At 33.8% G+C, this 26,008-nt stretch overlaps 3 protein-coding genes across 3 annotated transcripts; 2 read left to right on the top strand and 1 right to left on the bottom strand.

The window, feature by feature from the left end:
* Positions 1-9,856: 9,856 nt before the first annotated feature.
* On the bottom strand, positions 9,857-23,129 carry LOC104897709 (F-box/LRR-repeat/kelch-repeat protein At2g27520-like). The gene is made up of 2 exons (XM_057395981.1): positions 22,741-23,129; positions 9,857-11,409 (listed from the first exon to the last, which is right to left on the bottom strand). The coding sequence occupies exon 2, from the start codon at positions 10,808-10,810 to the stop codon at positions 10,091-10,093; it is 720 nt and encodes a 239-aa protein (XP_057251964.1). The 5' UTR covers positions 10,811-11,409; positions 22,741-23,129; the 3' UTR covers positions 9,857-10,090.
* LOC104885472 (uncharacterized) lies at positions 18,771-20,854 on the top strand. The gene is made up of 3 exons (XM_057395857.1): positions 18,771-19,011; positions 19,438-19,689; positions 20,745-20,854. Exons 1-3 carry the CDS (start codon positions 18,771-18,773, stop codon positions 20,852-20,854), a joined length of 603 nt encoding a protein of 200 aa, XP_057251840.1.
* A 1,164-nt stretch (positions 23,130-24,293) lies between the features above and the next one.
* Positions 24,294-25,223, top strand: LOC104898448 (uncharacterized). Its single transcript, XM_010685533.2, has one exon. It carries the CDS (start codon positions 24,294-24,296, stop codon positions 25,221-25,223), a length of 930 nt encoding a protein of 309 aa, XP_010683835.2.
* The last annotated feature ends 785 nt before the right edge of the window (positions 25,224-26,008 follow it).

The following is a 26,008-nucleotide window of genomic DNA, read 5'->3' as shown; positions in this document are numbered from 1 at the left end:
GGAAGACTTAGTTTCTCTTGTCTGAATATAAAATGGGAGAAGTGAAAGAATGAAAATTGGAATGAGAAAAATTCATTCTCCTTCCTCTTCTCAAAAGCCAATCCTCTTAGTGATGAAAAAAGGAAATTATGAGCTCACTTTTCCTACCTCTTTATTTCCTTCCCTTCACTTTTTTTTCCTCCCCTTTCCTTTCTATCTAATTCATCCAAAAAAATTGTAAGTGATTAGACTAAGCTCCAAGACTACTATAGTATATGACAAAATAAATCATCTTCTAAACCCGAATTAAATTTGAGGTTTTTGGATAAAAAAAGAGAGTCAAACAACAGAATTCGACATTCCGCAATAGAATTACACGAGTAATCCAATCCTATTCAAAATAAAGCTCTATTTGGTTATAACTTACAACAAAAATTATAATTATAAAACTAAGGTTATGCAAGCAAAATGGCAGAGGAGAGACAAGGAAAGTACAATTAGATTTTCATTGGAAGTAATTAACGCAATACAATCGAATCGTGATTTGAATACGTCAATGTCAATTTTCTGAGACTAAATAATTGATGATACAATGGGAAAGAACATGGGAAATTCTCAATGGTAAATTCAATTTCTCTTTTTCCCTATTGTTAGCCTCACTTTTCGCAACTTAGCTAAACGTGGCATTAATGAAGCTTAAACGTTAACTTTATGCTGAATGTTAATACTAACGTCATGGCATGCTCAATTATCTCTGAACTTAGCTGTGTTAGGTTCTTTAGCCATTGTTGTAGCTCACCATATTTATTCGATGCTCCCTTATCCATATCTAGCTATTGACTATGGTAACTAACTTTCATTATTTACACATCACATGTGGATTGATGGATTTCTCATAGTTGGTGCTTATGTTACCTTTTACCTAACCTCTCCTAACAATGGTATAATTAAGTTAACACTCCTAATTGACTCTTAGCATAACACAAACTTTCTTCTATTTTTGTCATTGTTCACAAATTGGCAGCTTGATACACTTGAGGACTGAGGTATCTCGGTATTCATGCTTTAAATATTACGTAATGAAAAATGTTTGAATAACCTTCTAGGTTGCCAACCATATTAGACACATTAAAATAGATATGTATGTAATAAATGAGGGGATAAGTGATATAAAAATAATGTTTTAATGTATTTTTGACCAATGAAAATTCAATAATAAGACGGTTGACAACTCTTAGGATCACTCAATCAATCTCCTTACAGAACTCCCAAAGTCCCATATCAATTGGGAAGTTGAGGAATTTATTGACTTTAGATTATAGGAACATTGATTATGATAACAATGTACAAATTTCCGATGTCTTGTGCAAGCTTACGCAGTTACGCTACTTAGGCATCTATATTTGCCATTTAAATGCCCTTTAACACTTAAACAATTACAGCTGAGTGCACTCAAGAATATATGTGCAAATACTCTGGGGTGTAAATTGTGGTGGGTGGGATTGGTTTTCAAGAGAGATTTCAAATCTTAGCACAACTCTGAAGAAGTTGAAGGTGGTTTTCAAGAGAGATTCTAAATCTTATATATAATACATACATCTAACATACAACTTTGTTGATGCATATATAATTTGATAAGAACAACATAAGATCATTACCAAAAAGCATCTATACATAAGCAATCAGTAAAATATCATTAACAACATAAGATCAGTAACCAAAAAAGCCAACAGGTCAAGAAGTGTGCTACATCAAAAATCCAAACCAGCTATGTCATGAGACATCCATAACAAGCCTAAATTCAACATAAAATTAACTTTTAAGTCTTATTTACGTCACGTTTGGCTAAGTTACGAAAACTGAAACCTAGCAATAGTAAAAAAATAAAAGTTGAACCTGATATCGGGAATTTTCAAAAGTAGGAGCCTATCAAGGGGAATTTCCTATGCAATAAAAAGAACATATAATTTAAAATCAAAGAACAGGGTGCATGATGAGAATATGCACTTGGATTCACCTTCTAATGCAAAAGGTAAAGACTACTCCAAAATCTACCCTAAAATATCAGTTAATAAATTAAACTTAATAAGTTAAATGGGTCAATTTTAAACAAAAGGCTTGACCTATTAATTTAAAGAGATCAATTGATCGAGTTAGATCATGTAAATATATTTTTCGTCTTAGTGTAAATTAATAATAAGTGGGTCATACTTCCTCCGTTTTATATTACTCGCTACACTTCTCAATTCACGGACTCCTAGACAATTTTTGGAGAAGAGAGAGGTAGAGGGTAAAAAGAAAAGGGACCCATGTGAGAGGAAAGAGATAGAGAGAATTTATTGTCCAAAAAGAAAGTATAACAAATAACGTGAAACTTCCCACAATGAAAAGTGTAGCGAGTATTATGAAATGGAGGAAGTATATGAGATTTTGTATTGCTATTTTGCTCAGATAATGGCTGATCAATACATATTGCCAAATTGCTAGGCCAGATAACAATGACCCTTTTATATTGCTCCAAATTATGTAATGGCCCATATAAATTGCAAGTAATAATGCAGATTCGTACTGTCGACTGTAAGGTAGACTCAGTCGTCAACTCATCACCTTTTCTCATACGCAATCAGTACTGTAAGTGTAGACTAGTCCACCAATAATGCATGCATCTATGCTCTAGCTCCCAAGTAGCCAAGTGCATATATATAAACGCATGACCTTACTGAGTGGATACCATAAGCCAATACAATAGCATTTCTTGAGAGCTCTTCCTAAATTGTAGATCACCTTCTTTTCTAATTTTCAAATTAGTTACTAGGAAAATTAGAATCTAAAAGAAAAAAACGATCTCGAAACATTCTTAAATACACCATTCATATCAATTTAGTTTCGATTTCGTTCTTCCTAACTTATTTTCGCTTCAAAGTAACTAAGTAAGTACAACTTATTACATTCAAATTACATGTATAGAGCTTTTCCTAGTTTAAATTGTTGTTATTATATTTATTGCTTTTTCTTTATATAATTTTTTTTTTAAAATGCAATTATAAGTTCGCAAAATATCGAAATCTAGCATCTGAATTAATCACATCTAGCTTCTTGATTAGATAGGTTCGTCAAAAGCTAAGATGGGAACAAATACGTGCGCACATTCCTTCCTAAGGGAAGCGCAATTTGACGCATTTGGATGCGACGGATGTCAAGAAATCGGGTATGGCTCTTGCTATACGTGCACAAATGGATGCGACTATCATTTGCATAAAGCTTGTCAAAACGCTCCTCCCAAAAAGCTTCACCCTTTCTATTCACAAGGCCAATTTGTGTTAGATAGAAGTATGTTGCCACCAAATAATCATCAATTAGGGTTACCAAATTTATGTGCCGCTTGTAACACAATTGTGGAGGGATGGAGGTACGTGTTGACTATCAATGTTGGTTATACCATATTTTTACACCCTTGTTGCATGTCACTTTCTCAAACGAACTTGCACATGAGGGTCGAAAGCATCAATTGTACACATTGCCAAAGTGCGGGACTAGAAGGGGTAAAAGGATGGGCATACATTAATAATGGTGTTGCAGTTCCCGTTAAGTGCATGAAAGATATGTTGCAAAAGGACTGGGAAACAAGAAATTGTTCACCTAGTAACGAATATTGTGGTACGACACAAGAATGCGACCTTGGTGGTCGAGGCCGCCTTCGCAAGCGTGATCGCTTCAAGGCACGCTTGAAAAGGTTAGGACGATTCATCATTGATCTTGATTCTATTGGTTTGTTAGATCCAGTGAAGGAAGCATGGGGTCTTTGAGGGGAGCAATAAAATTGCTTACTAGAGGTATAGGCCTACTACTATGTTGTTTTCTAAGGGAATTTTAAGGGGTACAATCCCAAAACTAAAGTAATGAAGGTTCAACTCTCAAATTCCAAAAATGTTAGAGGTGGTTCCAATTGCATTCAAGTCCACCCAACGACGTTTTCATTTTCTTCTATGAAAATTATCAATTGCATGTAATTTTTCAGAATTCATGTCGTGTGTTGTTACGTTTACTGTTCTAATTGATGGTGAATTATGAATATAATTCTCCACATAGGTGTGGACTATTATTATTTTGTAAATATTAATTAAACTCTAGTGTTATATTTACACTATTTTCAGTCTTTTTCTAGAAAATATAAGTCCAGATAAAGTCTAATAAGGATTAATAATATCTAATAAGTTCAGATAATTATTTCACTTTAGCAAAAATGAGCAAAAATAAGTATGACACTCAAAATTTAGCACATAATTTGTTAACAAATAATTAAACAAATTAATTTCTTAAGTAATTTATTTGCTTAGCTTTAAGCTGGATTTTAATCCTTTACTATTACGAAATTATTTGAAGAATGAAGTGTACATAAAATTAGAAGATGTTTGTTGATTAAGTTTTGTGACCAACAAAATTCAGTTGATTAATGGAAGAATACCTTTTTTCTATTATCTTTCTTTATAAAATCTATGTTTGAGTAAATAAAGAGACTTGTGTATAATTGTGTCATAAGAGATTAACCACCTGAACTAAAATAAATTGAGCAATGAAGAGTTAGAATAATTGATGAGCATATGACTTCTCTTTTTTTTACTTACTTTGTTAACATTAGTTGGGAAATTATAATGGTGGTAAAAAATCTACCATGAAGTTGTGGGTTCAAGCATTGATACTTACATTTGTTAGCGTGTTTTTTTACTGAGAAACCAGTCAATGTTAATGAGTGTACATGATAACATAGCGAGCTATGTCATTTGTGAGCTAGGTGAAGGGTGACATGTGTTGTCATAAATGTGTATTCCCAAGTTAAGATAAAGTCGTTGATATTTTTTTTATTGAATCACATGAAAATGCCGAAAGCTAATAAAAAAAGCTACTTAAAAGTCACATACCAAAAACCTCAAGTACTCCTGATGTGTATAAGCTATTTCAAATTAGAAATTGTTATATGGTTTTACTCATTCATTAATTAAGGCTCCGTTTGGTAGGGCATAAAACATTTTCAGTGTAAAATGATTTTCATGGAAAACAATTTACAATGGAAAACACAATTCCTAAATTAGTTTTCCGTTGTTTGGTTCGATGTAAGAAAAATGATGAAATGAAAGGAAAATAAAAGGGAAAGTAAGGAGGTAGTGAGAGGAGTGTACAAGAGAGATAAGAAAAATAGTTTTCCCTTCATTTTGAAAGGAAAATGGTTTTCCATCATTGGGAGAGTAATTTTACACCAAGGGAAAATGGTTTTACACTATTTTGCCAACCAAACAATGTAAAACCGAAAATAGAGGAAAACAGTTTTCCGGAAAAACGTTTTACGCCCTACCAAACGGAACCTAAGAGTAAAGTTTTGCATGCAATAGGAATATGTCTTTTCATTGTTTGATTATTGAATTACTAAGATACAGATGGAAGTGATGAGAATAATTGCATTATAAAACCCTCATTTTCCCCCAAATGGGTGAAACTTAGATAAATCAAAACTATTAGACAAAGGCATGCATCTTTCATTGGAATGGAAGCTGCTAGTACCATGAAATCACCTATAATTTGATCATGAAATATGATGTAGTCATGTGGATATATTAAGAAAGACTTGTATGGAAACATAGTACTCACTACTCAGTGGTGATACCACCATGTTTCCTGGTAGCTACGGTAAGAAAAAATTTCATTTATTAATAGAATACTCTATGATAATAACACTAAATACAACTTAGTCTAGTAGTTAAGACTTTAGTGTATGTACTTAAGGTCTCGGGATCAAACCCCTTTACTACGCGCATTTTCTTGTTTATCCACGCCTTTTAATATATTTGTATAGATGAACAAGGAAATCAATGCACTAGCACACAGAACAGAGCAGCATGAAGATTAAGGTTGTGGCACAATGTGCCACAAACCGAGAGAAAATACAGTATATAGAACTTAAAGGGAAGACTCCAAAATCTCCCTTAAAGGAAAAGGAAAGAGAATGAACAGATTAATTTATTTTCATCTGGCCAAATCGATCCAATACTAAAAAATCTGGGCGAATTTCGCGATGTGAAGCGTAGCACTTGTGGCTCAACGAACAAAAAGCAAAGTCTAGGTACTCCATAGTGATGCGAGAAGCATAACACTGTCCTTGACATGTTTGCCATTGTGATTGTCATTGTTTACAAATCTCAGTTATTTTTTTGGAGTTCCTCGTAGTATTGAAAACACATCAATTTTTAAGTCATGATTAGATAACAAATTCCGAACTTTAACCTTACTATGATACCCTTTATGCAATGCAATCTAGCCTATGAGTCAAGACTGATATATTACAACATATGCAATTATGCATCATGTTTGTCATACTACAAAAAAATGACGCAAGTAGAGTTGAAAAAAAGGAGCAAGAAGCTAAAATATAAATAGAAGACAGCACAGTGAAATACCTAGAATGTGACAAAATATCTGTTGGGTATATGGCATGATATGAAGCTCATGGAGGTGTATGGGTGTGGAGATGAGGTTGCGTAGAAGGAAAACGTCATTTGGGACATAAGGCCAATTTTGAATGGACATATCTTTCAATCTATAAATGATTTTGAGGTGATTCAAAGTGGAGGTGATAGCTTGTTCCGAGAGCTTTCCAATGATAGGTCATATGTCCAATTCCGGTGAGAAACGAGAAAGTTATGACGGTTTTACGAAGAACTGACAAAACTGACGGGTTCTGTCCGCCCGCGGGTTGTCGAGCGCGGCCGCGGGGTGTCGAACCGCAAAGCCTAATTTTTTCCGGTTTTTGGTATTAATGAGGGTATAAATATAAACCTTAATTATGTTTATTCATTATTCATCATCTTTAACACATAGTTTGAGAGAGAAAAAGCTTTAGAGAGAGCTTTTGAGTGCTTTTGTAATCTCTATCAAACATTCATCGATTCCTAGTGCAGATTCGTGGTTTTTCTCCCAGTTCTTGGATTTCCACGTAAAAAGTTTCTGGTGTTCTTTCCTTGCTTTCTTATTTGATATTCTATTATTGTTTGGTATTATTTCTAGATTGATAGTCAATAGAACTTACAAGTGGTATCAAGAGCTAGGTTTGATTATTGTCTAGATCTAGAATAATTAACAATGGAGGATTCAAAGATTACAATTGAGAAGTTTGATGGGACAGATTTTGGATATTGGAAGATGCAAATAGAGGACATCTTATATCAGAAAAATCTATATCAACCTTTGACTGAAAAGCCTGCTGACATGGAAGAGGCTAAATGGAAGGTACTGGACAGACAGGCACTAGCGGTGGTGCGTTTGACATTGGCTCGGACTGTGACGTTCAATGTCAAGGATATCAAAACAACGGCTGGATTGATCAAAGCACTGTCAGATATGTATGAAAAGCCCTCTGCAATGAATAAGGTATATCTGATGCGCCGTTTGTTTGGTTTAGAGATGAATAATGGTAGTTCTGCTGCTGAACATATTAATGAATTTAATTCATTAATAAGTCAGTTATCTTCGGTTAATATTGCCTTTGAGGATGAAGTGAAAGCCCTAATTTTGTTGTCCTCTTTACCTACTGCTTGGGAAACTGTTGTAACTGCTGTTAGTAATTCCTCTGGTAAAGAGAAATTGGTTTATGATGTTGTCCGTGATCTGATTTTGAGTGAGAGCATTCGAAGGAAGGAGAGTGGAGAATCATCTGGAGCATACAGTGCAGAAGGTGGAGGGAGGGGAAAAGGGAGGAACTTTCAGGGAAAATCGGAGTCAAAGGGGGATCGGAGTAAGTCAAAAGGCAGGAGAGTGTTACTTGCTGGGGGTGCGGTAATGAAGGACACTTAAAGAGAGATTGTCCTAAGAAAGTGAATGGGAAAGGGAAGAATAAGGTTCAAGAAAGTGATGATGAAGAAGATGCATCAACTAACTTGATTTCTGAGTACGATTCCGATGCTTTGATGGTAAGCATTGATGATCAGGAAGAGTTGGTTGGGTGCTCGGGATCATGGGTCTTGGATTCGGGTTCTTCTCATCATTCCTCACCATGCAAGGAGTTGTTTCGGAATTTCAAACCCGGAAAACTTGAAAAGGTCTATCTTGCGGATGGAAAGGCAGTGGAAGTCATGGGGAAAGGTGATGTGAGTGTGAAACTCACTCATGGTGGCTCGTTGGAGTTGAAAAATGTCAAGTTCATCCCAAGGTTGAAGAAAAGCTTGATATCTGTAGCCCAACTTGCTACATCGGGTTACAAGGTTGTGTTTGATGGTGGTTCTTGGAAAATTGTCAAGGGAGCAATGATCATAGCTCGTGGGACAAGGACTGGAACACTTTACACCATGGGGAGCACAGTGAAGGGGCCTGGGATTGGGATGAGAACTTCATGTAAGGTATCATTTGGTCGGAAAACTATTGATAATGGGCCAAGGGATGAGAACCGTGGTGAAGCGGTATCCTGGTGGCAAATTGACCAGTAAGCGAACAAGGTGAAGACGGCACACAAGCATGTAGTGCCGGAAATCCTAAGTGGAACAAAGGGTGTATTGTTCGAGTGGGAGCAATGTGAGTTTGCTTTTAGAACAATGAGAAGTTTCTTTGGCTTAGGTGGTAATTGGTTTTATTGAAGTTTGATGAGACTTCAATGTGCTTCTTTGGTTGGAGAGGAAGTGATTGTCTTCCTTAGTCGTAGAGGAAGGGATCTTCATTTGGTTGTGCTTGTCTTTAAGGTGATCCGACCTCTGGGGTAGGAGGGTGTGTAGGTTCATGGAGTGATGGTGCAATGATTTGGAGTTTAGTGATTAAGAATCAAAATCGGTGTAGACTTTGATATCTTTTGAATTGGAGTTGGTGCAAACTTCAATGTTATTTTCCTTGGTGTAGAGGAGATGTGTTGTCATGGGATGCTTGATGTATGTCATGGTTTGGGCACAACTAGAGATTGCTTTTGCAGTGGGAGTTGTGTGTAGGAGTTGTGATGAATGAGAGGATGATGAAGGTATGAAGTTTTCTTCACTTACACCTATCTCCAAGTGGGAGATTGTTGGGTATATGGCATGATATGAAGCTCATGGAGGTGTATGGGTGTGGAGATGAGGTTGCGTAGAAGGAAAACGTCATTTGGGACATAAGGCCAACTTTGAATGGACATATCTTTCAATCTATAAATGATTTTGAGGTGATTTAAAGTGGAGGTGATAGCTTGTTCCGAGAGCTTTCCAATGATAGGTCATATGTCCAATTCCGGTGAGAAACGAGAAAGTTATGACGGTTTTACGAAGAACTGACAAAACTGAGGGTTCTGTCCGCCCGCGGGTTGTCGAGCGCGGCCGCGGGGTGTTGAACCGCAAAGCCTAATTTTTTCCGGTTTTTGGTATTAATGAGGGTATAAATATAAACCCTAATTATGTTTATTCATTATTCATCATCTTTAACACATAGTTTGAGAGAGAAAAAGCTTTAGAGAGAGCTCTTGAGTGCTTTTGTAATCTCTATCAAACATTCATCGATTCCTAGTGCAGATTCGTGGTTTTTCTCCCAGTTCTTGGGTTTCCACGTAAAAAGTTTCTGATGTTCTTTCCTTGCTTTCTTATTTGATATTCTATTATTGTTTGGTATTATTTCTAGATTGATAGTCAATAGTGTGAAGATTAGCAAAAGCTTAATTATATTAATGACTCCCGTAGGATATATATACTATGTTACAGCACTAAGTATATGAAGAGAAAGATAAGTACAGGTAGTTACAAAAAGATATGCTGAGGGTAAAGATAAGTATATGCAAGTATCTAGGAGAGAATATCTCAACTATACAAATTGACTACGTAAAGATAGAATGCATAACTAACTAGAGATAAGATCTTTATCAAATAGAACTTACAATATCCACTTGTACTTGAAGCAACAGAAATGTTGTCAGCACCTTTGCTAACACTATGTCACGTGCGGACAGATTTCTTCGTCGCTGCTAGCCTACGCCTACGGCCCAGCGCTGCTCTAGGGATGGCTGAACTGTGACAACTAGCTCATAATCATACTAGCTTAAACACTTCTTGGAGCAACCTCTCGAATGAAATAGACGCATCCATCATTATTCTTGTGCTCTACTGCGTCATTGTTGTCACAGTAATTCAGTAAAACATGTTAGATTCTCGCGACCATCTTGTTCTATAGGAGTGAATTTGTTGTATGTTATATCACTGTATGTTGTATGTTGCATGAGGCTCTTGATCGATACCAAGCTTTCTGTATAACTGTGAGCCCGGAATGTAATTCTACGTCGATGCCCTGTTCCCTTTAATTGTTGGGTGCGAAGGTCATAAGAACATACCTCAGTTAAATTCTCAGCATATTTCACATTCAACAAAAGTTCGTTGTCATTCATCCAACAACTCATAGGGTAAACAATTTTTTGATCTGGAAATCTAATTGAAACTTGCTTAACCCAACTATAAACAGGATCATTACCAACTCTGCTTTTATCACCTGCATTCAAGCAAGTTAGTACCCATATGTTAATATCTTCATTGCAACGATACGAGTAACAACATAGGCAAGCCTTCACATGGCAAGCGGTTAACAGACTATGTACATTTCCCTCCTGACATAGGCAGTTTGGCATTGGGATCTCGCGAAATTTCTCATCAACTATGTCAAAAGATAGTATGAAATTGTCACAGTCCCAGTTAAGAATACTACTGTTACTATTCAACACAGGTGGACACAAAACCCCGTGGTACTGTTGAAGGATGTTTATGTCATGCAGACTACTCCAACAACCATTACTGATAGAGAAGATATCCACCACCCAAGTACCATACCGAAAGCATTCAATCCTCATAATTGCGACGATTTTGTAGTCATTACAAATAGAGTCATACCCAATGCCAAAATCGGTGCATCTAAGGGAATCAATGTTAAGGGACTTTGGCACTTCGACTACTTCCCGAATTGATGGGTTCCATACTATGAGCTTAGAAGACTTCCCATTAGGGCCATGATGTTTAGAAATGACATATATGCACTCTATGCCATGACAAAAGTTGGAAAATTCTGTCCCTTAGTAGGCTGAGTACGAACCAAGTTCTAGCTCAAACTCTTTCACTTTAAGAAATGTCTTCTGTTCAGTTAAAGTGAAGGCGCAAAAATTGTAAACGCATGATTCCTCTGGTGCGCCATCATGTTTTCTCGGACAAATTACAAAGTCAAGGGCAATGTAATCAAAATTCCCCATCAAACAAGCTGATGATGTACTTCGAGAGACGTAGTGTGTGATAGCAAATTGAACATCGTTTCGAATGAGCCGCAACCAAGATTTACACACACAAGCAAGTTGTACAAGAGATTTCACCGGGAGGTTGATAAGGATCATCATCAACAATTCCATTGGTAATCTACCATAGTCAGAATTTAAGTCCTTTTTATGTGCCATGAAAAGATCTGCATTGCAACCCATATTTTGAAACATAACATCAAGGATTCGAGGCTAGGCTAAAAGATGTACAAATCCTACTGCAAATGATTGTCACATAATAAAACAAAACCAGATTTATGTGCTGCTTGTAGAACAATTATATAATAAAACAATTTTCCTTGTGGTATTGGATAGATTTATCGAGGGGCGAAACCAGACTTGGTTGTGGACGGGCCAATTTAACAAAGAATTCTAAACATATGTTTAGTTCACCTGAAATTTTCTGATCTGAACTTATTTTTTCTGATCTGATCTGATCTAATTTACAAGATCTTATCTTTTAGATTTTTCTCAATATATAAGAAGAAATATAATCATGTGGGGTCTTGTTTAATTCGTTCAATGAGTACTTTATTAATATTTAGTTATTATAATTTTTACTAATATGTAACGAAAGATATTTAATAATAATAATAAGGAAAAATTGTCAAGAATAAGTCAACCTTTGCGTTGACCGCTTTTGACAAGTCAGCCTTCATTTATTCCAGTAGCAAGTAAAGCTTGTACATGAATTAACTTTTAACGAGTTTTTTTACTTATGACCTGAACAACCCCTACAATTATGTTCAGTTTTAAGTTTCTCGCGGAACTTTTATTAAATTCAAGCAGTGCAAATATGTTCTAGAGAACAATTTAATGAGTTCTAGAATACACACCTGTTAAAACTGAACAAAATTGTAGGGGTTGTTCAGGTCATAAGTAAAAAAACTTGTTAAAAGCTAATTCGTGTACAAGCTTTACTTGCTATTGTAATAAATGAAGGTTGACTTGTTAAAAGCGGTCAACGCAAAGGTTGACTTATTCTTGACAATTTTTCCTAATAATAATAATGAGTTTTTAAATATAAGCATGATCTGATCTGAACTTATTTTTTCTGATCTGACCTGATTTGATTAGATCTGAAATAAGCAAAAATAAGGTGAACGGAAGGTCAGTTTACCAATAAAGCAAGATATAATCATTGATAACCATTTATTTTCTTCAAATCTATGTTGAGGCTTGCAGGGGTCAAGGCCCTCTTAGGCCCCAACATAGCCTCGCGACTGACTTTATCCTTAAATAAATCATAATTTGAGAATTTTCGCAATTAAATCATCAATACTTACTTTCAAATACAAGTTCTCATTGATCAAATGATCACCCACAGACCACAGTACTACACAATTTACACGTACTTTACAAATCATACAAATCATGCTCTTTTTAAAATTCCAAAATTATAACACTAATTTTACATGCACTATTATTTTATTTGGAATTCATATGATATTATTGAGTTTATTAACCAAAAGGATATTCAATTCATATCTCACAACTAATCTATACTATTATCTAAAGCAGAAGACAAAAGCTGACGTGTCAAGCTCACATTAACCGAGCAATTTTAGAGCTCCTCACAATTAAACGCTCAATGAGAGTGTCCACGTGGCAATGCATGTTTTTTTAGCCGAAAAATTAATGAAAAATGCAAAGGAATTCGGAAATTAATTGATTCATTTTTAAATTAGGCAATTAATATCATGATCTCATAAGAGATTTCCGGAAATCAAGGATATTCCATTCATATATTAATTTGATTGACGTTAATTATTGGTACAATTTCGTAATTCAAAATTCAAATTAATATTGGTGTATATCCGAAATTTTTAATTGCCATATTGGGTTTATACGAATATTTTACTAATCAACTAAATACGGGAAGTAATTTAAATTATCAATCAATCTTAATTATTCCCTCGCTCAATGGTAATTGTCAATCAATCAGTTAATTTAAATTGATACTATCCGAAATTATATTACCAATCAATCAATCAATAGTTATTCTGATTGTCAATCAACGATAATTACCTAGATAACGTAAATTTTTTTTAAAAAAAAACGGAAGATTTTTTAGTATAAATAGTGTCGTTTTCTCTTCAAACATCACAACTCAATTTCGGACTTTCAATTTGCATATTGATGTCAACTTCTTCCCCTACTCCTACATCAATATTATGTTCTCCTCCAAACATAATAGAAACCGAAAATCCATCAAAAAAAATGGCCCGCTAAAGTTGAAACCAGCCTTTCTCATTCTTAATCTTTTTTTAATTAATTGTTTTTTAGTTCATCCTGTAAATTCCGTTTTTTATTTTGTTATCATTTCTTTATGTATTTTATTGTTTGTTAATTCATCAAATGTAATCCTTATCCCTCTTCATTTCTTTTTATTCTTTTGTCATATTTATATTCAAATTCGATTAATGATTTGATACATTTTGGTTGTTCTTTATGCAATTTGAAGGTTATTCTAGACTCAAACAATCATATTACTTCGAATTCTTCACTTTTATTAAGGTTCCAACGCAATTACACATCATACATTGAAGGAAGTCAATTCCGTGAGTGTTGTATTCCATCATCATACAATATATGCAGGATACAAGCTTAAAGCTAGGCTACTAATTAGCTGGCAGATTGCTATACAAAAGGTAACGTAACACTAACTAAAATAGCTTACTGATTTGCAAGAATCATGGAAACCAAATATTGACTAGCTAAACTAGGATATGTACAACAGTATAGAATATATGCTAAATATATTCTAACATACATTCAATATTTGCACACATTATAATTATATTATACTATATAATTCGTCAACTACAAACAATGTATGAGCAGAGGCGGATCTAGGATTTTATGTTTGGGGGGTCCCGATCAAACTATCTATAAATATATAATGAGTATCATAAAGAAATCGACCAATAATTTCATGGCACATACAAACAATGAGAATAGAGTTTCAAATTAGATAATAGCGCAAACTTTATACTTTTGTTCATGTCAGGTATTGAAAAATACTTTCATCATATTCTATTTTTGTACTATATCAATATTTTTAATATATGTTGTTCTATAACTTTTTTTATGGGGGAAATTAACTTAAAGATCCTAAACACACAAGTTTGACCCTTATTCACTTATCTATTGCAATAAAAGGGGTTCTAGAGATTAAAAAGCTCATTTTCTTACATAATGATATTTTTTACTTGGTTAAATTTAGTCTATGAAAATCCACTTCGTCAAATTGTCGCTTTATTATGAGCGAATGAAACAATTGTTGTATTGAAAATTCAATTGTTAGACAGTTAGAGAGTTGGAGTTGGACATAAGAACAAATAAATTTTTAGACTTTAAGTATGTAAAAGAAATGGGTAGAAAAGCAAACATGAGAAAAAAGGAGAGAAGAAAAGATATATTTGATTCAAGTGAACCGAATATAAAATATAAAAATTGTATATGCAAAATCTTACCTAAAATTCAATTCAAGTGAACCGAATATAAAATATACCAACTTATTGTTGATATTCCACCAAGATCTATAATTTTAAAACCAATAAAATCATATTATTATTCAATAGTACACTGTTTTAAATTTAAATTATAATTAAAAAAAATATTAGGACTTTATTTCTTATTTTCATTATGTTGAAGATAACATATTAATTTTAAAGAAATATTAACATGCAATCTAAATACTCAATCACATTTATAATAATAAGCAATAATATTAATAATTATAATGAAAAAATTATGTAATTATAAATTCATCATGTATAATTATATGTTCGTACGAAAAAAATTGTATATGCAAAATCTTTTGTTCACTTTCTATTAAACTTATGTATCTTAAATTGACCCATAATTCACCAAATTTTTACATGCAAATCAATTAACAATATGTTTTTGTAGTTATTCATATCTTTTTAAGATCTTTCAATAAAAATCAAAAACTGCATATAAATATCATACAAACTATATCTACATAAACGGAAAAAAAAACATGTTAAAATTACCAAAAATATTTGTTTCTTACTTTCATTATAATGAAGGTAAAATTAATTTTCAATAAACATTAAATGCAATCTAACTACTCAATCATATTTGTATTAATAACCAGTAATATGAATAATTATAATTAAAGAAAAATTTAATTATAGTTCATCATGTATACTATTATCGGAAGAAAAAAATTATAAACGAAATATTTTTGTCACTTACTATTAAACTTTTTACTTAAATTCACCCATTATTCATCATAATTTTACATGCAAATCAAATTTCGAAATTCATTATTGTATTTATTCATATTTTTATAAGCAAAAGCAAAAAAAATATAAAACTACATATCCACATAACATATACCATATAAACAAAAACGAAAAAAAAAAAAGTATAAAACTTACCAAAAATCTTTAATTTCCATCTTGAATATGTTGAGATGATGACATGCAACTATATTTTGCAAGTAATTCTCCATAACTAATCAACATTTGAGAAATTCCCGAATTAAAACTTTGAAAAAATGGAAATATGTAGATTTCCATATTATTTTCTACCGAGATATTTCGAACCAAAAAATCTGATTTTTTTTGTGTTCTCATGTTTGATGTTGAATTTGTGTATTTGATTTTGAGAATAAAAATTTGTAGGACAAAATCGTGAGAAATGAAGAAATTTTTTGGAAATTTTTGAGAGTAGATGAAGAGATTTGTGAAGAATCTAAGAGAGAAGTTAGAGAGATAGAATAAAAGAAGTTGTGTCATGATTGAAATGAGTAATGAAATGAAGTAATAGAATGCATGTGAATCATCACAATATAATAACAAGGTTGCTTATAAAAGTTGTCTTGACCGAAATATAATCACTACATGTTGGCTTATAATTTGATATTTTGTACATAGTCAAATGGTATGTTACTAATGTTATTATATGTTTTTAAAAGAAAACAAATAATATATAGGTTAATTTCATGAAAGCAGTCTATTTTAATGTCAAAAAACATGAATTTTAAGAAGACTTTATATGTAAACATATTATCTTTAACCCTCTCAATATTAATTTATTTGTGATACTATAGTTACTTAAGATATAGTCATAATAAAATATTATTATTCTAAATTTAATTAATTAGTATAACACATTATCGTTTGTTTTGGTTTTCATTTGGCAATTATATTGTCGTTATATAACTTCATTTTTGTATTGTATTGTTTTTGTTTGTTTGCAGTATCCTCAAGATCTCTAAATCAATTGTATCAAAACAAATTGAACAACGATGTGCAAGGCAAAAAAGAAAACAATTATTATTACAAAGACGTGAAAAAGTTTCGGCCAATTTAGGGACGCAGCAATCCGTATTTAATTCCAATGTTTTTTGTCGTTCATTGAACGGTATAGATGTGTACTATAGAGGCTATTATTATACGAAATATTATCGTACGTTAAATATAAACTTATTTTATCTTTTCGTATTATATTCAGATGGATCCGTTGTTAATTCACCGTCAATAAGCACAATATTTAATGATTCAAGTTATTTGTACTACTCCATTGGGGCGTATAGGTAAATATATGATAAATTCCCTTTATATGGTAATTAAATTTAATTGTTGATATTAAGTTAATTAATTTACAAATTTTTATTTTTCTAGATTTGCAATCATCATCTTCTAAGTCGTCTTTTGAGGCACCGCTAAACACAATTATTCTAACAATAATCCTACCAGCATTGTTATTAACGGTATACGCTTTACATACATTCGATATGTAATATTATTATTTATATTAAACGATTAAATAAAATTAATATGCAAAATCTATGAAGATATTTATTTGACATTTACTTTAGCCACACAATCTCCTTCTGATATTGCCAGAAGTAACAGAAAGCGATTATGTTAGAAAAAAGAGCTCGAGGTATGCATTCTTACTATTCAATGAATGATTGTATTCGATAATTACATCGATTTTTTTTATATTAACTAAAACGCAATAATTAATAGGCAGCTCTATGGTTTCTGGAGACATGTTGGAATTGGCACAATCTCATAGTAATGTTAGATCTAAGAGACATGTGGTTCGAAGTTCAAATATCCTTAAATCAGTTACAGGAGAATTATAAATGGTATTAATTTATTATTTACTTATTAAATAAGTATTAATATTTGAAGTATTTTCACATCGTATCTAAAATGTATTTTTTTATGACTGTTATATAAAGATGAAAATATTGAATCAAGTTCTCATGACCAATCAAATACTACCGTTCAAGATGATGTGTTACAGAAGACGATAGTGACAACGACGTCAATTATATGGATATCGTTACAGGTTGGCATATAATTTTAATAACTATTGCATATCATGCGAAATGTCGTACTTATTATTATATTTATTGTGTTTTTCTTATATTTATGTTTATATCCATATTTATTATGATTTTGTTTTTTCACAGAGAGCTACTCAGATTTAGGAGACCCAACATATGTATGTGAGTTTTGTGGCGCGGAAATGTGGTTTATGAGAGATCAACAAGAAAACCAAAAACATCAAGCCAAAGTTTTCGTTGTGTTGCATGCAAGGGAAGGTTCAGTTACCTCTGCTAAAACATCCACCTCAAATTATTTATGATCTATTGAAGAAGAAACATAATAGAAGCAACCATTTTCTTGAGAAATATAAGAGGATATAATATGATGTATTCGTTTACATCAATGGGTGGAAGGATTATTGCACCTACAACTAAAGGTCGAGGTCCATAAATTACAAAATTGGTGGTCAAAATCATCACTTAATAGGTACTTTATTGCCTGCTGATGGTGCACGACCAAAACTTTACATATATGATAATGAGGATGAAATAAAGAACAGGAAAACAGCTGCAAGGTACAACATAGTAAATGGATTTAAGTATCATTGTAACTTTAATTGTTTAATTTACATATTCCTTTTCAAATCCTAACTTATTATTCATTATGTCTTACCGGTACATCAAACCCAGACAAGTTTGAAGATCGCTTAGTCGCAGAATTACAAGATATGTTAGATCATAATAACCCTTTAGCTCATAATTTTAGAATGGCTAGGGATAGGTTTGCATCTAACACGTGTGAGAATTTGAAATTAAAACTTATCGGCAAAAGAGAGTCTGATGGAAGAACTTACAATTTGCCAACAACATCAGAAGTAGCTGCACTTATCGTAGGAGATATTGATAGTGACAATAAATTATCGAAAAGGGTGGAAAGCTACAACAAATTTCCGAACTTCATCCTTCTTACCTCGCTATGCAATATCCACTATTATTTCCATACGGAGAAGATGGATTTAGAACAGATATTATGCATAGAGATAAGACTCCATCAGACGGTTCAACAGGAAAGAGGTTTAAACTCACAATGCGTGAGTTTTTTGCATACAAAATACAAGACCGAGCTCTGGAGGCGGAAACAATACTATTATCTCGGAGGTTGTTACAACAATTCTAGTAGATGCTTACACAATGATTGAAGCTGAAAGGTTGTCTTTTCTTAGACACAACCAACAAAGCTTGAGAGCTGCGAATGTCAAGAATTTAAGAGGTGCTGTCGAAAGAGGTGAAACAGAGGGATCTTCGACTGGAAGTCGTATAGTATTGCCATCTTCCTTCACAGGAGGACATAGTTATATGAGAGAAAACTATCAAGATGCGATGGCTATTTGCAGATGGTATGGTTATCCAGATTTATTCATAACATTTACGTGTAATCCTAAGTGGCCGAGATTACTAGATTTGTAAAAAAAAGAGGCCTAAGGCCAGAGGATAGGCCAGACATCATATGTCGAGTTTTTAAGATGAAACTAGACCAGTGGTGAAAGATCTGAAAGATCGCAAAATATTTGGCAGGGTTAGGGCTGGTATGTTAGACATCGTCCTTATTCTCTATTATTATTATTATTATTATATTATTATTATTATTATTATTATTATTATTATTATTATTATATTATTATTATTATATTATTTATTATTATTATTATATTTTATTATTATTATTATTATTATTATATTATTATTATTATTATTAATTATTATATATTATTATATGTTATTTTAATTGGATTGCTATCGTTATATATTGTATTTAATTTGAATATCAAAACTTATTTTGTTGTCTGCTTATTTTCAGTGGTTTATACAGTTCAATTCCAAAAGCGTGATTTGTCCGCACGCTCTATTTTGTTGTTCATGCACCAGGGAGACAAATACCCTGTTGCTTCAGATATTGATAAGATTATTTGTGCTGAGTTGCCCGATAAATGTGAAGATCCAGAACTATATCAAGCAGTAAGCGAGTACATGATGCACGATCCATGTGGGTCAGCAAATACAAATGCTCCGTGTATGATTGACAACAATGCAGTAAGCATTTTCCCAAGAGGTTCAATGATGCAACTAGGGTAGATGATGAAGGATATCCAGTGTACAGACGAAGAGATAATGGATCTATAGTTGAGAAGAGTGGGGTTCACCTTGATAATTGGAATGTTGTTTCGTATAGTGCTGAATTGCTTCGTAAATATCAAGGACAACATAAACGTTGAATGGTGTAACCAATCTAGATCAATTAAATATTTGTTCAAATATATAAACAAGGGATATGATAGGGTTACAGCTGCGGCTTATCAAGATAAACAGAAAGAAGGTGAAGCTAAAGAAATAGATGAGATAAAGATGTACTATGATTGCCGATATATTTTGGCGTGTGAAGCAATTTAGAGGATTTTTGGATTCAGCATACATTATCGAACCCCTGCTGTTGAAAGATTAAGTTTTCATCTACTAGGAGAACAAACCGTTTTTTTAATGACCATGCGGATGTGGAATCTGTACTAGACAGACCTCATATTGACAATACGAAATTCCTATCTTGGATGCAATGTAACCAAAAATATGAACAAGCTAGGGAGCTTACTTATGTGGAGTTCCCTACAAAATTTGTTTGGAAACAGGCACAGAGAGAGTGGACACCAAGAGCTAAAGGTTTCACAATAAGACGAATCTACCATGTCTCACCAGGACCTGGAGAAAGTTCTATCTTAGAACTTTATTGAATTGTGTAAAAGGGCGACATGCTACGAAGACATTAGAACGGTTGATGGTTTAGTGTATCCTACATTCAAGGAAGCTTGCTACGCAAGGGTTTACTTGATGATGACAAGGAATATGTCGATGCAATAACAGAAGCAAGTTTTAGAGAATCAGGGTATTATCTAAGACATTTGTTCTTCTATACTATTATCTGGTAGCATGTCGAAGCCGAGGAAGTTTGGCATAAGATATGGCAGTTATTATCTGATGACATACTTTACAAGCAGCATTGTCTTCAAAAAAAATAAAGGTAAATAACTACGAAAAGATTTTTGAGTCAAAAACCATACTTTTTAGCAATTTGCATTCTTAATATAGGTTACTGTTTTTTTATATGTTTCACAGACCTGCATTTAACCGATGATCAAATCGAATCTTTTGCATTGGCTGAGATTGAAACCATGCTCCAAAGTAATGGTAGCAGCTTGCGGAAATGCCGTTTCCGGATGAACTAATCATTTTGAAGGACAAAACAAGCTTATAGCAGATGAGCTTTCATATGACATTGAGGAAATGACCTTGGAACACGACAAATTGTATAAAGGTTTAACTGATGAGCAGTCGATGATTTATCGAGAAGTATTGGATGCGTCTCGAGTGAAGAAGGAGGTGTATTTTTCGTTTACGGCTATGGAGGGACGGGTAAAACATATGTTTGGAAAACATTATGTGCTGCAATAAGAAAGAAGGGCGAAATTGTATTGCCAGTAGCTTCGAGTGGAATTGTTTCTCTCCTCCTTCCACGTGGAAGAACAGCTCATTCTAGATTTGGTATCCCTTTGAATGTAAATGAAAATTCTACTTGCGCCGGAATTCGCCCTGGGTCAGAATTAACTGCTCTTCTCATTAAGACAAAACTTATCATTTGGGATGAAGCTCCAATGATGCATAAGTATTGTTTTGAAGAACTTGATAGAAGTTTGAGGGACATAATGAGGTCTGTTGATAGGGATAACTTGCATCGACCATTTGGAGGTAAAGTGATAGTAGTAGGTGGTGATCTCAGGTAGATATTACCAGTTGTACCAAAGGGAAGTAGGCAGGATATCGTGTTCGCCACTGTTAGTTTGTCTTACTTATGGGATTCGTGTAAGGTCCTAAGACTTACTCGCAATATGAGATTACAATCAGATTCCTCGAAATCTTCTGTTGATGAATTGCGAGAATTCTCAGAGTGGATACTAAGCGTAGGAGATAGAAATGCTGCGTCCTAATGATGGTGAAGCCGTCATCGAGATTGCAAAAGATATCCTTATAGATCCGGGGTCGATCCGATTTCAGCAATTGTTGAAAGCACGTATCCAGACCTACAAGAGCATATTTGGGAAGTTAAATATTTCCAAGAAAGAACTATTTTGGCCCCAACAAATGAGATAGTGGAGATAGTAAATTATAATGTTCTATCTACTATTCCAGGAGAAGAGAGAGTCTATTTGAGTTCGGATGCTATAAGCAAAGAGGAAGGAAACTTTGGAGTCCACGAAATATACTCCACTGAATTCCTCAATACAATTAAATGCTCTGGTCTCCCAAATCATAGCATACGATTAAAGGTTGGTGCGCCCTTATGCTTCTACGTAATATTGATCAAACATCTGGATTATGTAATGGCACGAGGTTAGTCGTCAATCATTTAGGTAATCGTGCTATTGAAGCTACTGTTACTTCCGGAAGTAATGTGGGTGCAAAAGTTTTTATCCCAAGAATGACATTGACGCCGTCGGACTCCACCAAGTTTCCTATCAGATTTCAAAGACGTCAATTTCCTTTAATGGTTTGTTTTGCTATGACTATAAATAAAAGTCAAGGACAATCTTTGTCTCATGTAGGCCTGTATCTCCCGAGACCTGTTTTTAGCCACGGCCAATTTTATGTTGCTGTTTCCAGAGTTACGAGCAAAAAAGGTCTGAAGATACTTCCTTTTGACAAAGAACACGGAGTGCGTACAAGTACAACATACGTAGTTTACAAGGAAGTGTTTTCAAACATATAGATTGTGTTACAAAAATCATTTCTGTAAATAACGATTTGATGCCTTCATATATGATTAGTTAAATATGTTACGTTATTTTGATTATTTTTATTGATCATTAGTTATGCTATCAAGCAATTAATACTCCCGTGCATCATGCACGGGTCCTAAAACTAGTATAAACATATAATCAAATAAACAATTTTGTATAAAAAAATCAAATAAACAATAAAAAGAATTAATATTACACTTAACTATCTAAGGAAAACAACAAAAGTTTGCACCAAAATCCAAAAAATAAACAAATAGTCAGAATTGCTTAGGAAAAAAAAATCAAAAACTTTGAAATCAAAGATAAAAAAAATAGACCTAAATCGATGAGTCAGCAAAGATGGAGGATCGAAGAAGTAGCGTCAGTAGCGTGGGCGCGTAAGCAGCGACGTGCTATAGCCGTGTGGATGTGTAGTGTGAAGAGAAGCCCTGCGGATGTGTTAGATGTCAATAGCCTCACAAAAGCAGGTCTTCACTTTTAGGTTTTGGATTGAATTGTTGTTGAATCTCTATTATACAAGGCGACACATTGGGGATACAAAAAAAAAAAAATAAGAAAAAGGAATAAAAGAAAAAATTGGGGATAACTAACTATTTCATTTGAATTTTGAACGGGAAAAGAGGAAAAGTATGACTTTTAAATTGAACATTTGTTTTTTTAAAAAAACATGTAGAAACAGTTTTTCTACTCAATTAATTTTATTTTCTACTTCATATGCTATCACACGCATTGCGTACATGTAAGGCTAGTTAAAATATAAAGCAAACAGGTAAGCAACTGTGCTTGTTTTGAGTTTTATTTTAACGTTTTCTAAAAATAAATAAATAATAATTTTGTAATCAAACTTTATGAAAATTACACAATGGATGACTTTAATTTACTTTCGTATTGATTAAAAACCCTTTACGGACAATCTTTATCATATATCGGGTGTATCATGAGTATGGTACATTCAGAGCTTTTTTTGTTTGCTCATTTACTTTTTTGGGCTTCGTACTATGTTCATTTAGAGATACCAAATAAATAAATGAGTAAAAATAATATTAATGGCCCGTTTGGTCGACGTTAATAAATTGCGGTAATGGGAATGAATTTTAAGTGTAATTTTATTAGGGAAGCACCCTTAAAATCTCCATGGGGAGGCATTTTTTCTCCATGAGCAAACAATCTCACTCCTAAACTTGTGTTTTTGCCTCCAAGGAGAAGCAATTTTCATTACCACTCATTACCACCTACAAGGTGGTATTGGATGGGAATGAAAATTCAGAAAGTGGACACTTTAGGATAAATTAGCATTACCATGGAAATGGACAATGATATTTTTCACAAATTTACATATAAATTCATTTTCATTACCACCATTTATGACCAACTACCAAATGGACTGTAAGTGTATGATGAAAGCAGACCTTCATGACACCCCTATTCCGTATAATGCTCCTCTAAAGCTAAAGAGAATAGGTCCCTTGATTGTAGTATTGGTCCACTATTCTCTGTAATCTGTAATTCTCTGATATCTGTAATCATGGTGTGTCCCATGATCCTAGGTTGATATTCTGAGTATCTGTTATAACAACAGCAGTACTAGTGGTCCTGTGACCGTTTGTTTTGTCTATTTCCTAGAAGGACACTTGTCACTATGATAGTGGACATAGCTTAGTATTTAATGTACTGCTCTCCTCTCTGGAGTTTTTCAAAGCTGAATGAAATGAATGTGGTGAGATCACATTGAGAGAAAAATATCTCCTGAAAGTTGTGTTGTTGTTGTCTTCATGGTATCAGAGCTACGGTTCTCATATCAACAACATCAAATCTTCTCTCCTTCAAATCTGTAAAATCTTATTTTCTCAGCTTCATCCTTTTTTAAACCATGACAACAAAAATTGAAACAACTAGTCCTCTTTACCTTCACCCATCAGATGCAAACAACTTTCTACCTATTGAAAAACTTCAAGGTACTGGTAATTACAGACCTTGGAAACGTTCTATGGAGATAGCTTTGGCTTCAAAAAGAAAGCTAGGGTTTGTCACTGGAGTTGTGAAGAAAGATACCAGTGATGCTGTAAAGGGAGAGGCCTGGGAAACTTGTAACAGCATGATAATCTCTTGGATTCTGTCATCTGTAACAGACCCTATTAGAAAATCCATAATGTTTGTTAACAGTGCTCACACAATCTGGAATCAGTTGGAAAGGAGATTCTCTCTCACAAACGGTTCCAGAAAATACAAGTTAAACAAACAGGTTTATGAAACCAAACAACAAAATAAACCTATTAGTGAATATTACACTATGATGAAAGCTTGCTGGGAAGAGCTAGAAACTTTAAACACTCTTCCTCCTATAACCACTATGACAGCAGAACTTTCAGCATTTATTGAAGCACTGGATAGACAAAGGGAAGAACTGAAACTATTTCAGTTCCTGAATGGTTTAGATGAAATGTATGGAGCCCAGAGAAGTCAGTTGCTCATGATGAGTCCATTACCCTCTGTAGAAGGTGCTTGTGCCAACCTAGAGCAAGAAGAATCTCAGAGAGATGTGCTTGGGGGTGTAAAACAAGAAATGGAAGGACTAGCAATGTACAGCAAAGGCACAGGGGGAGTGTTGATGTGTAGTGCTTGCAATAAGACTGGACATACCAGAGAGAAGTGCTGGACTGTGGTAGGTTACCCTCCTGGTCACCCAAGAAACAAGTTCCAGCAATCACAGAAGCAGAAATGGAAGCCAAATGCCCAAAAATGGAGCAAACATAGGCCTGGAAATCAGATGACAGCTGCTAATGCTACAACCAGTTCCTAGGGTGAAGGAAGTGTATCATCTTCCCCAGTAATCACACAACAACAGCTTGAACAGCTCTTAAGCTTGCTTCCAACACCATCCAGAGTTCAATCATCAGAAACTGATGAAGAAATGGACTTCTCCTATGCAGGTATGGTGTTTTGTTCATTAGTTGATGCTACTGTAAATGACTGGATTATAGATTCTGGAGCTTCAGACCACATGTGTGGAAACCTTGACCTTTTGAAAAACACTATTCAGTGCAAGTATGAGCCTAAGATAAATGTTCCTACTGGACAAACATCACCTATATCTCACATTGGTGAAATTAGGCTTCAAAATGATCTTCACCTAACTAAGGTCCTTCACATTCCCTCTTTTAAACACAACCTTGTATCTGTAACAAAACTCACCCAGGAAGGAAACTGCAAAATCATTTTTCATCATAAATATTGTGTGATTCAAGACACTAACAGTAATGCTGTACACTAACAATAATGCTGTGAAAGGAATAGGAAAAGCTGTGAAGGGGTTGTATTACTTGATTAATGAACCTGTGTCTGTCACCTTAGCCAACCTTAAAAACTCTGAAAATATTGCAAAAACATTACCTTTTAACACCACAAAAAACCATCCAAAAAGAGCCCTGGCAGCTGCAACTTCCTGCAGTCATGTCCCTACAAACCTAACCCAAGTACCTAAATTGAGTTCATCTACCCTTTGGCATCATAGATTGGGACATGCTCCTATGTCTAAAATTGAGAAAATTGATGAGATTCACATTGGAAAACACTCTGACTCAGAGG

Source organism: Beta vulgaris, chromosome 6 (assembly GCF_026745355.1).
Source record: "Beta vulgaris subsp. vulgaris cultivar EL10 chromosome 6, EL10.2, whole genome shotgun sequence".
Classification (NCBI taxonomy): Eukaryota; Viridiplantae; Streptophyta; class Magnoliopsida; order Caryophyllales; family Amaranthaceae; genus Beta; species Beta vulgaris.
The sequence above is the reverse complement of the archived record's forward strand: the minus strand, read 5'-3'. Positions and strand labels throughout refer to the sequence as shown.

What these genes read in the sequence shown, in the direction of transcription:
- LOC104898448 (XM_010685533.2), top strand. Translation starts at nt 24,294, where the DNA reads ATGACAACAAAAATTGAAACAACTAGTCCTCTTTACCTTCACCCATCA.
- LOC104897709 (XM_057395981.1), bottom strand. Translation starts at nt 10,810, where the DNA reads ATGAGGATTGAATGCTTTCGGTATGGTACTTGGGTGGTGGATATCTTC.
- LOC104885472 (XM_057395857.1), top strand. Translation starts at nt 18,771, where the DNA reads ATGATTGAAGCTGAAAGGTTGTCTTTTCTTAGACACAACCAACAAAGC. An exon ending in TTTATTCATAACATTTACGT is followed by an intron (nt 19,012 to 19,437) that starts GTAATCCTAAGT and finishes GCTTATTTTCAG; the next exon opens with TGGTTTATACAGTTCAATTC. An exon ending in AGTAAGCATTTTCCCAAGAG is followed by an intron (nt 19,690 to 20,744) that starts GTTCAATGATGC and finishes TATGTTTCACAG; the next exon opens with ACCTGCATTTAACCGATGAT.